This window comes from Camelina sativa, chromosome 17 (genome assembly GCF_000633955.1).
Source record: "Camelina sativa cultivar DH55 chromosome 17, Cs, whole genome shotgun sequence".
Classification (NCBI taxonomy): domain Eukaryota; kingdom Viridiplantae; phylum Streptophyta; class Magnoliopsida; order Brassicales; family Brassicaceae; genus Camelina; species Camelina sativa.
The window spans coordinates 3,325,687-3,340,326 of NC_025701.1; the positions used below are offsets into that span (position 1 = coordinate 3,325,687).

At 37.4% G+C, this 14,640-nt stretch overlaps 2 protein-coding genes across 2 annotated transcripts in view; one reads left to right on the forward strand and one right to left on the reverse strand.

The window, feature by feature from the left end:
* The window catches only part of LOC104755005 (DNA polymerase epsilon catalytic subunit A-like), a 15,648-nt gene extending 3,867 nt beyond the window's left edge, over nt 1-11,781 (forward strand). Inside the window, 36 exon segments of the mRNA XM_019239491.1 lie at nt 466-579; nt 993-1,097; nt 1,270-1,388; nt 1,482-1,626; nt 1,708-1,802; nt 1,971-2,076; nt 2,150-2,229; nt 2,331-2,507; nt 2,685-2,769; nt 2,911-2,991; nt 3,073-3,216; nt 3,728-3,823; nt 3,971-4,171; nt 4,602-4,659; nt 4,741-4,883; nt 4,966-5,363; nt 5,460-5,589; nt 5,669-5,866; nt 5,943-6,017; nt 6,475-6,665; nt 6,970-7,150; nt 7,231-7,295; nt 7,548-7,680; nt 7,784-7,885; nt 7,970-8,053; nt 8,270-8,344; nt 8,499-8,558; nt 8,628-8,869; nt 8,951-8,999; nt 9,286-9,446; nt 9,541-9,607; nt 9,965-10,069; nt 10,173-10,292; nt 10,379-10,567; nt 10,883-10,989; nt 11,289-11,781. Of these exon segments, the coding sequence (XP_019095036.1) occupies nt 466-579; nt 993-1,097; nt 1,270-1,388; nt 1,482-1,626; nt 1,708-1,802; nt 1,971-2,076; nt 2,150-2,229; nt 2,331-2,507; nt 2,685-2,769; nt 2,911-2,991; nt 3,073-3,216; nt 3,728-3,823; nt 3,971-4,171; nt 4,602-4,659; nt 4,741-4,883; nt 4,966-5,363; nt 5,460-5,589; nt 5,669-5,866; nt 5,943-6,017; nt 6,475-6,665; nt 6,970-7,150; nt 7,231-7,295; nt 7,548-7,680; nt 7,784-7,885; nt 7,970-8,053; nt 8,270-8,344; nt 8,499-8,558; nt 8,628-8,869; nt 8,951-8,999; nt 9,286-9,446; nt 9,541-9,607; nt 9,965-10,069; nt 10,173-10,292; nt 10,379-10,567; nt 10,883-10,989; nt 11,289-11,658 (4,851 nt within the window). The 3' untranslated portion in view covers nt 11,659-11,781.
* Nucleotides 12,044-14,578, reverse strand: LOC104755006 (protein SUPPRESSOR OF K(+) TRANSPORT GROWTH DEFECT 1). Its single transcript, XM_010477315.2, has 8 exons — nt 13,928-14,578; nt 13,731-13,836; nt 13,266-13,464; nt 13,106-13,174; nt 12,951-13,025; nt 12,776-12,874; nt 12,537-12,692; nt 12,044-12,382 (listed from the first exon to the last, which is right to left on the reverse strand). The coding sequence occupies exons 1-8, from the start codon at nt 14,412-14,414 to the stop codon at nt 12,257-12,259; spliced, it is 1,317 nt and encodes a 438-aa protein (XP_010475617.1). The 5' UTR covers nt 14,415-14,578; the 3' UTR covers nt 12,044-12,256.

The window sequence follows — 14,640 nt, forward strand, 5'->3', positions numbered from 1 at the left end:
CACAGGCTTACAAGGCAAATGTTGTATGTCCCAACAAAAATCAAGCTGACCCTGAGAAATTCTACCAAAATCAACTTCTTGAAAGTGAGACATATATTGGTGGTCACGTAGAGTGCCTCGAAAGTGGTGTTTTCAGATCTGATATTCCTACCAGTTTTAAGCTTGATTCGTCGGCATACCAGGCAAGCTATCTGCTTTATACTCATTCGACATAATGTTAGTTGATTTCTTGATGAGCATTACTTTTTCTGATAGAGTTTCTATTCAAATGTCACTGATCTTTCTGTAATGTCATCTGAAGTGGTGCAGTTAATAGTAAATACCTATGTAGTCTGTAATGGATTCCTCAAGCAAAATGCTTCCCATTATTATGCACATGATGTTATCATAGCTAATTTTTGCACCTGGTGCACACAAAAATAATAATTTATGAACCTATCTGATATTGGACGCGTTGATTGCCAGCAACTGATTGATAACCTTGGTCGGGATCTGGAATATGCTATCACTGTAGAAGGGAAAATGAGAATGGATTCAATTTCCAATTATGATGAAGTGAAGGACGAAATCAAGAAAAAGGTAGTTTTTAGAAATATCGATTTTAGTGCTTATTCCCTTGATTCGTTTCAGCATGTTATTTCTCTTGTCGCGTCGAATTGCTTACACTGCATACATATTTCATTCTGGGAGAGTTTGCTTATAGACTCATACACATTAAGCTCGGATAAACAAGCCTTCTCTCATGTCGAGTAATTTCAGTAGTTCTTGTAGAAAAAACATAGTAAAGCCTTAGACTATGGTTTGAGCCTCAAGAAGAAATCTGTCTATTAAGTATCCCCTATCTACAGTAGTTGTCACCAACTAGGCGTCTGCATGCTTGGATATTTCGAAGCAGAACAGAAAACTTGATGGTCTTATGAATTATTCCATTTGTGTTGCCTGATTCGGGATGAAGACTTAGTTCTGTTATGGCGGTTTTATTGGTTCTACAGCTCGAGAATTTACGAGATGACCCTATACGTGAAGAAGGGCCTCTTATTTATCACCTCGACGTCGCAGCGATGTATCCAAATATCATTTTAACAAATAGGCTTCAGGTACATCTAATCTCTGTCTGTACGTTTTTAACTGAATAGGGATTATTTGTTGTAACATACAATTGTAAATCAGTATCTACCAACATCAGCTAAATGGTGGTGTTTCATGTACAAAATAATGGAAAATTCCCTGGAAATTTTATATGAAGTTAAACTTTTCTTTAATTTTCAGCCACCATCAATAGTTACGGATGAGGTCTGCACAGCATGTGATTTCAACCGCCCAGGAAAGACTTGTCTTAGAAAACTTGAATGGGTTTGGCGTGGGGTGACATTCATGGGAAAGAAAAGGTTCTTAACTTGTTTTTCATTCCAGCTAACTATGGATTTTAACTTTGTTGGTCTAGTCTTAAGTTCTTAACTTTGTTTCAACTGGTTTGGCAGTGATTATTACCATTTGAAAAAACAGATTGAGTCTGAATTTGTTGATACTGGTGCAAATATTCAGTCTTCAAAATCATTCCTTGATTTGCCAAAGGTGGAACAACAAACCAAGCTAAAAGAACGACTTAAAAAATATTGTCAAAAGGTATTCTCGCCCTTCCTTCTGCTTAGTAATAGTTTCCCCACATTGTCAACATATGATTGTAAGTCATTTTGCATTTGGCAGGCATATAAACGAGTACTTGACAAGCCAATCACTGCAGTTCGTGAGGCTGGGATATGCATGAGAGAAAACCCTTTCTATGTGGACACTGTTCGGAGGTGTGTGCCTTTTATTCTCCCATATTGTTCTTGACTGAGACTCTGTTTGGACGTTTAGTCTTTTGTGCAGTAATCTCTTTTGTGTGAACACACCACTGATTATGATAAATTTTTTTTAACTAAGTCCTAATTGCTTTTTATTTGGTGGTGTTTTGAATGTAATTCAAGCTTTCGAGATAGGAGGTATGAATACAAAACACTTAACAAGGTCTGGAAGGGAAAGTTGTCCGAGGCCAAGGCAAGTGGTAATTCAATCAAGATCCAGGAAGCACAGGTACGTTATCTTGTGTACTTGCTCATAGATCTCTGGAACTTTTTTGAGATGGTGACATTCAAATTTGGAACAGGATATGGTAGTGGTTTACGATTCCTTGCAGCTAGCTCATAAGTGTATACTTAATTCCTTCTATGGATATGTCATGCGAAAGTGAGTCTTCTGATCTCTTGCAAAGAGCCTGGACTTTGGTTATATGATCGTTGTCTGTTCCATTTAGGTTGACCCAAAGCTTTACTTGAAACAATTTCCAGGGGTGCAAGATGGTACTCCATGGAAATGGCTGGTGTAGTTACCTATACTGGAGCCAAAATCATCCAGAATGCCCGTTTGCTTATTGATCGAATCGGGAAACCACTTGAGTTGGATACAGATGGTATATGGTGTTGTCTCCCTGGATCTTTTCCTGAGAACTTTACTTTTAAAACGATGTAAGGTTTTGCTATCTCCATGTTTGGAAGTTCCGTGTTCTATTTTGTTTTGAATATATTGCAATAGTTCACTTTAAGATATATTCAAGAGTTTTTATATCCATGTTAGGGGGGATTTTATTTTCTCGTGGTTCTCAAGATGTTAAGTAAACCATCAATTGTATTTTTTTACTGCAGTGACATGAAGAAACTCACAATCTCTTATCCATGTGTAATGCTAAATGTTGATGTGGCAAAGAATAATACAAATGATCAATATCAGGTATGCCAAGCTTTTCCTTACCTATATGTAGCTTTTGTGTTCAGTCTTAAATAAGCAGATGATATAAACCCTTCTGAGGTTCTGAAAGCATTTTGCCTTGTGTTTCGTTTCCATTTTCCCTTTAATTGTTGGTTGAAACAGACTCTTGAAGATCCTGTACGCAAGACATACAAGTCACATAGTGAATGCTCAATTGAATTTGAAGTGGATGGACCGTACAAGGTATGCTTAAACTTTATGAAACTTTTACGTGTGCTGCTCTTTGATTGCTGCGTAGAAATATTTGTAATTCTTTCCATTCAGGCAATGATTATTCCTGCATCGAAAGAGGAAGGAATCTTAATTAAGAAGCGTTATGCTGTTTTCAATCATGACGGAACCTTAGCAGAACTCAAGGGTTTTGAGATCAAGCGTAGAGGGGAGCTGAAACTCATCAAAGTTTTCCAGGTATCCTTTCCTTTCTTTGTGTTGTAATGATTCATCAAATTGTTGCTTCATCTATTTTTAGGCTCAAAACGGTTGATGATTGTATTTCACTTGATCCAGTTATATTAGACTTTAAGTAACTCTTTCTAGCAGCATTTTTAAGGTTCTAATTCTGACATAAAATAATTCTCTGTTAGGGAATAGGGAGAATTCCACTGGTTCTTAATTGCTTGTTCAGGTGACTACTTAGCAAGTATCTAGAGCTCATCTACCTTCATCGTTCATAAAAGAACAGACTGATAAATAAAATCTCTGTTCTATGACGACACACTGCATGTTACAATTTATTTTTTATCAATATTTCCATCCTATTTATTGAATTCTTGTGTTTACTTAAGCTTATTTCAAATATGAACTGCATAAGATGTTCCATGATTTGTTAGACGCAAGCATCCCAAGAAAATAGGCTGAGATTTATTTGATAAATATGTGTAGAGCCTTCATTATTTGTTTTTCTACCCCTTCCCTACAGGCCGAGCTTTTTGACAAATTTCTCCATGGATCAACTCTTAAAGAGTGCTATTCTGCTGTTGCAGCCGTCGCAAATCGGTGGCTTGACCTACTCGATGTATGTGAAATTTTTTGTTTTTTGTTATTTTTTAGTTGATTTTTTCCCCCCTACTGAGGAGAAAGACTTTTCATATAGGTGCTGCTAAATTCTCTTATTTGCAACTGGGTCATTTTGCTCATAGTTTTCTCTTTACATTTTCTCCAGAATCAAGGAAAAGATATTGCCGATAGTGAACTGCTAGATTATATATCCGAGTCAAGCACAATGAGCAAATCGTTAGCAGATTATGGTGAGCAAAAGTCATGTGCAGTGACCACAGCAAAACGCCTGGCTGAATTTCTTGGTGATTCAATGGTCAAAGATAAAGGACTTCGTTGCCAATACATTGTTGCTTGTGAGCCAAAGGTACATTTCTGTCAAACTTAAAATTTTCGTGGAACTTTTGTCCTCCTTTGACATATACTCAAAGAGGCCATCCATTACCAACCCGAACAGGCCAGAAAAAAACTGAATAGTTAGGTCTTATGAAAAAATAACTGGTTCACATATCTTCTTCTATCTTTTCTTATAATTTTTTAGTACGAGTGACAGACTTGTATATGTTATGTTAACAATCTCTACTGTTGGAGCTCTTAGTTAGGTTACACTGCTGAATGTACATTTATCTAAGTCAATAATGTCGTCACTCGTCATACATGTAATCTGTATTAATAATGTTGCTTACATTTTAAAAAGTATTTACTGTCTGTTAAGCATCTTTTTGAGCTATTCTGGTATAGTATATCTGCTTATAGTACTTCTTTTCTTGCAACTTAACAACTTTTCTCATGATTAGGGTACACCTGTTAGCGAACGGGCTGTTCCTGTTGCTATATTTGAAACAACGAAACCGGGTAAACCTTCTGTTATCTGCTGTGATTATGTATTCTTGCGTTCTTATCGATCAAATGTAATGGAAACGTCAAAATTCACAGGAATTATGAAGTATTATCTGCGAAAATGGTGCAAGACATCATCAGACGTCGGAATCCGTTTAATTATTGACTGGTCGTATTATAAGCAGCGCCTTAGTTCAGCTATCCAAAAAGTTATTACCATTCCTGCTGCAATGCAGAAGGTTCATTGTTACTATTCATATTGGTTTTGTTTTTCTTAATATTCTTTCTGTAAATATCTAACGGCTTATATGACCTTTTTAGGTGGAAAATCCTGTGCCTAGGGTCAATCATCCTGACTGGCTCCATAAAAAGGTCCGTGAGAAAGAGGACAAATTTCGCCAGAGAAAACTAGTTGATATGTTTAGTTCAGCAAACAAAGACGGTGTGTCGGACACAGATCATTTGGTGACTGAAGATAATATGGAAGATATTGAGGATTTTTGCAAAGAAAACAGGCTTTCCGTGAAAGGGCCAAAGCCAATTGCACGTTCTTTTGAAGTAAAAAAAAAAATGACTGAACACGAGCAGAAAGAGAGCTGCGGTCCAGAGTTCCATGATATCTCATTTCAGAACATTGACAAGAACGTAAATTACCAAGGATGGCTTGAACTGAAAAAGAGAAAATGGAAAGTGACATTAGAGAAGAAGAAAAAACGAAGGTAGTACTTTATTTGGAACAAAATGTAGTTCAATATGACATCCGCTGCTTCTAAAACTTTCTGAACTTCTTGACTGTGTATTCCTTCTTTTTGTAGGTTGGGTGATCTAAGATCTTCACAGCAGATTGATGCTCACGAGATAAATCAAAAAGTTGGTCTGGGAAGAGGAGGTGTAGGTTCATACTTTAGGAGGCCTGAAGAAGCCTTGACTAGTTCATATTGGCAGGTGGGCACAGCAACCTAAATGTATTTATATTTGGCTAATGTTTTGTAACCATATAATGTTGTCTTTCTGGCTTTTTCAGATAATACAACTGGTTCCAAGTCCACAGAGTGGGCAATTTTTCGCCTGGGTGGTTGTGAAAGGATTGATGCTTAAGATCCCATTAACAATCCCAAGGGTGTTTTACATTAATTCCAAAGCTCCTACAGTTGAAAAATTCCCGGGAAAGTGTGTCATCAAGATTCTTCCTCAGGGAAGGCCTTCTTATAATTTGATTGAGGCATGACTTTTATCAACTATATATCTTTCCCCTTGTATTCTTTTTAGTTAGTTACAATTTTTATTTTTCTTTACAGGTTAAAATTCAGGAAGATCAATTTAAAAAAGAAAGCAAAATGCGTGCAGCTCTTCTTGCCAACCCTAAAATTGAGGTGAGGTCTTTTAAAAAGTTAAAAAAAAAAAAGTGCCATCAGAAGCCACACCTTTTATCGACTACCCACCCATCACATGTCTTAAAAGTAATAAAGAAAGTTTCTTAGTATCGTTAACTATTACTTCTGTGATCTTTGGTGGCATTTTATTTGGTGAGTAGACAAATTGTATTTGGTGTCTGGGATTCTGAATTTGTGTGCTATAGAAATTTGCTGCATCAAGTACCCTGTATAAGGAAAACTCTGGAAAAGGAGTTAAAAGCGAAGGGTAGCTATATTTATCTCAGTTATGTGTGTGTGTCTTCTTTGTTATTTGAATAGAATGTGAATGAGACCCATCGACTTGTCAGTTTGGTGGGATTTGTCAACTTGTTGATTAAATGCATGTTTTGACCTTCATTTTTCATCAAGAGAATACCATGTTTATGCTTGCTTGTCTCATAATTAACTTTGGCAGGGCATATATGAAACTAAGGTGCCTCTGGAGTTTAGTGCTATATGTCAAATTGGATGTGTATGCGAAATTGATAAGACAGCTAAGCAACGTAATACCCAAGATGGATGGAAAATTGGTGAACTTCATATGAAAACTACAACTGAGTGTCGCTACTTGGACCGTTCGATTCCACTTGTTTACTTGTATAACAGGTAAAGGTCCATTCTATAAAGTAACATGACTACCCCTTTTCTGATGGAAATCAATTCAACTTCATGCAATTTAAGTTGAAGAAGGTTTTGATTGTAAATTTCTAGTAGGCATTTAGTCACAATGTTGGAGTGTTTATGACTACGTGTCTAGTCATATTATTGAATACTCTGTTGCTTTCTCAAATTAGTCCCTTAACATTTTGAACCTTAGTTTTTGTTTTTTTTTCTTCTTCTTCTTTGGCCATGTTATGTGGTTTTATTTATGCAGACCGGAATACTTATCTCATGGTTTACTTGTTTGCAGCACCTCTACAGGGCGTGCTATCTATGTTTTATATTGTCATGCATCGAAGCGTATGTCTGCCGTGGTAGTTGATCCTTTTAGTAGCAAGGAATTATTACCATCTGCCCTAGAGAGACAGTTTAGAGATAGTTGCCAAGAATTTTCAATTGACTCATTGTCTTGGGGTAGTATCCTTTTCCAGGTATGCTCTAAACTCATCACATAGAACCCCTGCAATAGTAGTCCTGCATTTTTTGAGCTTTTGTGAATGCTAATCATCAGGTGGACTATGTTGACCATCCTGAAGCTGCCAAGAAGATTATACAGAAAGCAATAAGTGAATACAGGTAACTCATTTGTTTTGATTTATAGCAGTGCAGCCTGTTTAATGTTTCCCTGACATATTGAATCCAATAGTGTTTCTATTGAATCAGTTGCGCATGCTTTTTCCTGTGTGAACTAGTTGGTAACTTAGATACATTCTTTAAGTCAATTGTCCCAAAAAAAAACAAAGAGTTTGATTGTTGGGACTTTTCTTGTAAGGTTATGTTAAATCATCCCGTAGGTTTGACTTGTCACATTGTTTCTTTATCTTGCAGAGAAGAAAATAGTGGACCAACTGTTGCTGTCATCGAATGCCCTGACTTTAACTCCATGATGGAAGGTATTAAGGCCCTGGATGATTTCCCATGTGTGAGGATTCCCTTCAACGGCGATGACAATAGTTTTCAGGTTCCTTAACTTATAAACCAATTGGCTACCTTTTCTCCTTTAATGTTATGATAGATGTTTATTTGATCAAGTAATACATATGTGGTGGGGTTGCAATGCATAGCCTGTCTCCTGGCAACGTCCAGCAGCAAAAATAGCAATGTTCCGTTGTGCTGCAGCATTTCAGTGGTTGGATCGGAGGATTGCCCAATCAAGATACGCCCATGTAGGTTATGTTTCTAAAGTGGAAATATAGTTCCTCATATTATTGTTTTGTGCAGTTATTGACATTTCCTGTACAACTGACTAGGTGCCTCTGGGGAATTTTGGACTTGACTGGCTAACATTCACAATAGATATCTTCATGTCCAGGGCACTCCGTGGCCAGCAACAGGTCTTTTCTTCGAATTTCCGAACTTGTAACTTTTTTTTTATTTCCACTGCTACAATATTTGCCTTCCTTTTTCTTTCTGTTTGCCTTTTTGCTCTTGCTCTGTTCCTCCAGCGCCTAGGCAAAAGGCTGTTGTCTCTCTATCACTGATTTCGATTTTTTTTTCTTTTTCCTTTAGAAGTGCCTATTATGTATCACTGAATTTCCTTTGTATAACAGGTCCTTTGGGTGTCAGATAATGGTGTTCCAGATCTTGGAGGTATAAACAATGAAGAGACATTCTTTGCTGATGAGGTACGTAATCAAATGGGTTAAAAAAATATTTCCTTTTGGATTCTGTGAACTTTGTCAGGATCATCGCCAATCTCTATATTATTATTATTTTTTTTTTGTCTTTTTGTTTCTGTGCACTATCAAGGTGATAAACTGGTATGCTTCTCTGACACAGGTGCAACAGACAAGTTTGGTATTCCCTGGAGCGTATAGAAAAGTGTCTGTGGAGCTAAAGGTCATAAAAAAAAATGATTAAATTGTCGTGCTGTTTTGGATGTTGTTCTAATTAACATGCATTGTGCAGATCCATCACTTGGCTGTTAATGCCCTTCTGAAAAGCAGCCTTGTGAATGCAATGGAAGGAGGCGTCTTTTCGGGATTTGAAACAAATTCAGACGAGAACACCAGTTTTGATGAGACCACTGGATGTGCTCAAGCATTTCGTGTCCTGAAACAATTGTTTGATAATTGCTTTACTGATGTGCGTAAATATGAGAATATATATGCTGATTCCATTTTGCAACGCTTGTCTTGGTGGCTCTGCAGGTATGATTATGTCACATCTTGTAACATGTTCACTTTTTTTTTTTTGACTCATAACATGCCGATGTTAATTCCTTATTGTAGCCCGTCCTCTAAGCTCCATGATCCAGCTCTTCATCTCATGCTTCACAAGGTAAATATTATCTAGTATTTCTTGCTTTTTATCAAGTATAAACGAGTTGGTGTGGATAAATCAGCAGACTTTATATAATTTACTCCTGTCTGAATGTTTCTTAGTCAATTCATTTTATCGAAACTGAAGCTAACAAATAATACCTCCTTGCTGGATTATGCTTGTCATAATACATATCATTCCCAAGGCACCTTCAGATCCTGAGATTTGTCAGTTACATTCACTTTTTCTTTGCCTTTAAAATTCTAAACCCATTTGACATTTGCGTTTTTCATGAATATTGTAGGTCATGCAAAAGGTCTTTGCTCTGCTATTGACTGATTTGCGGAGATTGGGTGCTATACTAATTTATGCAGACTTCTCAAAGGTCATTATTCACACAGGGAAATTTGATCTATCTGCTGCTAAGGCCTATTGTGAAAGCTTGCTCACAGCGGTGGGAAATAGGTTGGTTTCTTCCTTTCACGGTATAGATGTTTGACTATGTCTAATGGGCTGCACTCATTTTCATGCCATGATTTTTGTACTTTGCCACTGACAGTTCTATCTTTGAGTGGATATTGCTCGAGCCGGTTCACTACTGGCACTCATTACTTTTCATGGATCAGGTTAGAATTCTTATTTCTTATGCTTCCCTTTTGTTTTTTTAGTTTCTGATACCTAAACATGGCAAACCTTGTTGTAAATTGTAAAATTACAAATCCCTGAACACAAAATTGAGCCTCAAAGAGAGGAAATGAAAAAGTGACAATCCATGGGACCTCAATACATGTTGTTCCAGTAAACCAGAAGGAATTATAACTGATAAGAGTAAAGTCCTTTCACCTTGATAAATTATCTCCAAACTGCACTGAACTCTACTAAAGCCCCATCTTCCATCATTAGTTTTGGTTTAATCAGACTTCTTGATCTTGCTTTTCCTTATTTATACCCTCTCATCAAGATATCTCTTTTTCAACCTTTAGTATAACTACACTGGTATCCAAGCTACCGATGATGAAAGTTGACCTGACGAAGTGGCTATTGAACAAAAATGGAGTGTTGCACGACATTTACCCGAGTATATTAAGGTGTACAGACAGAACCCTCTCTCAAATCAAAGCAGAGTTATTTAAACATGTGGCAACAGTTAGACTATTCTTGGACACTGATGCATTTCATCTATCTTGGCAGAGTGACTTCACTATAATCGTTGCCGAGTTTATATTTCATCCCTGGAAATTTGCATTAGAGAAAAAAAAGGGCAGTTCAGAGAGTTTAGAGGCACAGATGGTAGAATATCTAAGAGAACAGGTAGTCTTAAAGCCATTTCTTTTAGTATACTTTTCGTTCACTCAAAAGATTGTCTCCTCATTTCTTTTTTTGTTTATTTTATGCAGATTGAATCCTACTTCACAGAGAGGCTTCTTAAAAAGGTTATTGATATCATGCCACACATGAGGGACATAAACGTTTCAGATGCATCTCGGTTTTCAGGTCAAACCCCCAAAGGAGATCACACGTTAGAATTTATACAGGTTACCTCTGCTGTTCTGGCTCTTGACCAGAATGTCCAGCACGATGTTCTGGTGAGTACTCTACCTATTCCTTTTCAATTTTACCTGATACTGGTTCAATTTGATAAACATATGGAGTATTCACAAGTCCTCTGAATAGATTAATCTTGGAAATGAAAATTCTAATATAGAGCTTTTTATCTTTATAATTAGAAAACCTCTTTGTAAATGATTTCATTCACAAATCCAGTCTACACTCCGGAAATCTGATTCTTGAAACTATGTTTACCTAAAAAGTTAGATAGTTTCAGATGGGTGTTAACTATTGTCTTCTCAAATTTTGTTCTCTAGACCTACAATCTTACTGACGTAATCTCTTCTCTATAGGTAATGAGAAAGAATCTGTTGAAGTACATTAAGGTAAAAGAGTATGCTGCTGAAGCCGAATTTCTTGATCCTGGGCCCTCCTGCATCTTACCTAATGTAGCTTGCAGGTATTACTTGACCAAAAGAAATGCTCATTTTTTTGTGATTCAAATAAGCACTCTGGTGATTTGCTACTCTTGTTTCTGCTATCTGTTTGCAACACTAAAAGAAAAGAAAAACCCCCAAATCCCAAAAAGAAAAGAGGGCTACCTTGGTCATATTCCGAAGGCTGAATATACCATCTGCTCTCTGTCATATATCTACCCACATTGTGTTTTTTAATACTTGACTTTTTTGAAGTAGTAAGCAGTAAGACGGCTGAAAATGTATACACCAAGTTTTGATTATACTGTTTTTATTGTTGCAGCAACTGTGATGCCTACAGAGACCTAGATATATGCAGAGACCCAGATCTATTAACAGAGAAAGAATGGTCATGTGCGGATACACAATGTGGGAAGATATATGACAGAGAGCAGATGGAGAATAGTCTTCTCCAGATGGTGAGACAGAGAGAGAGAATGTACCACATGCAGGATCTAGTGTGCATTAGGTGCAATCAGGTGAAAGCCGCTCATTTGACAGAGCAGTGTGAGTGTTCTGGTTCCTTTAGATGCAAAGAGAGCGGGTCAGAGTTCCACAAGAGGATGGAGATTTTCTTGGATATAGCAAAGCGCCAGAAGTTCAAAATGCTAGAAGAATGCACCTCTTGGATTTTACAATGCACCAGCTGCTAACAAAACAGAGAAAGACATCATTTATAGGTTAATTGATTTGTGTATAATTTCTACACCTAACTGACTCAAAACAAATGTCTTTACATGATGAAGTTGTGGTGATAGCATTTTTCAGTGACATAACTAGCGCTCTTGGATCAGGCCATTTAATTCATGAGTGAAAGGGGAACTATCATAAGTAACATTACATGACTGTCCCGTGAGCCATAAAATGCATGATTGCAAGTTAGTAGAAATCAGCGCACAAGCCTTGAACCATGGTGGTCCTTTTGTTTTGGATGTGAACGTGTGTAAGCTAGGTGTCATTTTACCAGATTGTGTGCGAGTACATACGATCATTTTATTGTTGATAGAATCATAGAATTTAAATATTAGAGGCAAAAAATTAAGAATATACGCAATGATGTATAGTATAGTGGAGACTCTGACTTTAGCATCAGGAAACAATCATGTCAGAAATAATTTACACAATTAGAAAACTAAAATTCAATGATGTGCATTAAACGAATTGTTCTCCTCCTAGTGCATACATACATAACCGGGAACTCGAGATTTTCCCTGCAACTAATAATGCCGAGCAATTTGATCAATGCCATCTTCAACCATCCTCTCCAAACTCTTTTGTGAAATTCACATGGACCTCAAGGTCAGACTTGCTCACTGTCGGTCGCTGTCTTGCTAGTACCTTATCAAAATCCGTTTTCGCGATAGGCGGTGGAATAATCTGTTGTGTTTCGAATCAAAACAAATGAACGACCATCATCACCAAAACAACTTCAACGATTGAAATTTCCTCAAGACCAAATGCATATAGAAATATGTATTCTCATGCTAAGATATTATGAGTATGACAGCAAATTCAGACTTTTGACGACTACCTTTTCAGCAAGCCCTTTTGCTGCTAAATCCTGCATTGTAGTCTGAATGGCACCAGGTTGTTTAGGCCCGCATGGCCTCCACGTACGATCAGTAGCCTTGAAAAAGAACATGGCGTCTTGGGTTTTTCGAACTGGTTCAAACAGAACATCCTTGACCTGCAGAGGAGTAGAAACCACTCAGGACAAAATTTTGTTTAATTATTTTGATAGAAATAACAACTCTGGCCAAAGCCACCTACACAAACAGCCACATCTGAACCAGAGAATCCCTCTGTCTTGCGAGCTAAATATGCAAAATCAGCTTCTTTCAAATTATGAGGAGTATCTCCCAAATGCACCTGATTCATACACGAATATCATTAGGTTTGGGTCTCCTGAATTTACTTTGAGAAAAGTTTAAAGTCAATTCAGTACTTTGAACATGTGCTGACGAGCCTTCACATCGGGTAGAGGGATATAGATACGCTTATCAAAACGTCGCCTAATAGCCTGCAATGAACATGGTATTTAGTATTATTCTAAAGCAGGAAACTAATTCAAAAACACCAATCCACTCTTATGAGTTTCACCTGATCAAGAGCATACGGTGTATTTGTTGCTGCTAGCACAAGGACTTTCTCATCATTGTGTCCGACACCCTAAAATAAAAGAGAAATAGAGAGAAAGAGAAAAGTCATGTTTCTGCTCATAATTCATTCCCAGAAGGTTTCTTTCTAATAACCTTTTCACCTGCATCTGCACAAGAAGCTCTGTTTTGATACGTCTTGAAGCTTCACTATCATTGCCTTCCCCACGTTGACCACACAAAGAATCTATCTCATCAACAAAAATGATCGACGGAGCACTCTCACGAGCCATCTCAAAAAGGTTCGATACTAGCTTTTCACTTTCACCCATCCACTTCGAGACCAAGTCCGATGAAGACACACTAATGGTTGGGAGACAAAAAAAAGTATACGATAATTCAAAAGCTGCAATATGTTCCCAATTACAAAAACACAGCAAACTTGACAGAGTAAAAGCCTTCAAGGTAAAGGTATATTGGCAAGAAACTGATGCATATTTAAACCCAAAGATCTGCAACTATAGGCTAGCTATTACAGCAGGCTGCATATACTTGTGACTGAACCAAGTGAATCATATACCTTGGCAAGTCTTACAACAAGAAGAGCTATAATCGAAACATAACGTTACCTGAAAAACGTAGAGTCAGATTCAGTAGCAACAGCCTTAGCCAAGTATGATTTACCAGTTCCAGGAGGCCCAAACAGAAGAAAAGCTCGCCATGGCTGCCTCTTGCCTAATCATAACAAGTAATAAGATTGATCAATACAAGTAAATCAGATTACATGGAAGACTCCAATCCAAAATTAAAAAGTAGAAACATTCACCGGTGAAGAACTGTGGGAACTTGACAGGCAAAATCACAGCTTCCTGCAACGATTGTTTAGCACTCTCAAGCCCAGCAACATCAGTCCACTTAACATTAGGCTTTTCCCTAACAATAGCAGAGTTTAACCCAGCTCGAAGCTTTGATTGCTCCGTGTCCTCTCCATATCCATCTCCTCCGTCTTTTCTGGGCTTGCTCTTCGGCTTCTTGGCGACAGCTGCAGCATCACCACCACCACCGTTGGATCCTGGACCCGACCCACCTTCGTCCAAAACAGCACGAAGCTCCTCTGCACGACGGAGATACTCGTTGAATTTATGGGTGATAGCTTCTCGGATCTTAGGGTTCTTCTCATACTTGAGATGGGTCTTGAAGTACTCAAGAGCGTTCATGTATAAAGGGAAAGCTTTATTGTAGTTGCCAACATTGTCCTCTTGAACAGCTTGCTTCACGTACTCGATCGCTTGTTCTTTGAAATTGCTGTACATATCTTTTTTAGGGTTTTACAAAAATCGATTCAAAGTTGAAAACTTTATCTCAAAATAGATCAGATAATTATATGAAATCATAGAAGAATCGTGGATGAATCCATGATCATAAATTATTTCACAGGTCAAATAAGGAAAAGCAGATGATTTATTCAAGTCGGTGTAACAGAGAAAAGAGGAAAATTGGAAATTGGAAATTTTTGACGTTTGAAAAATAAAAAACAAC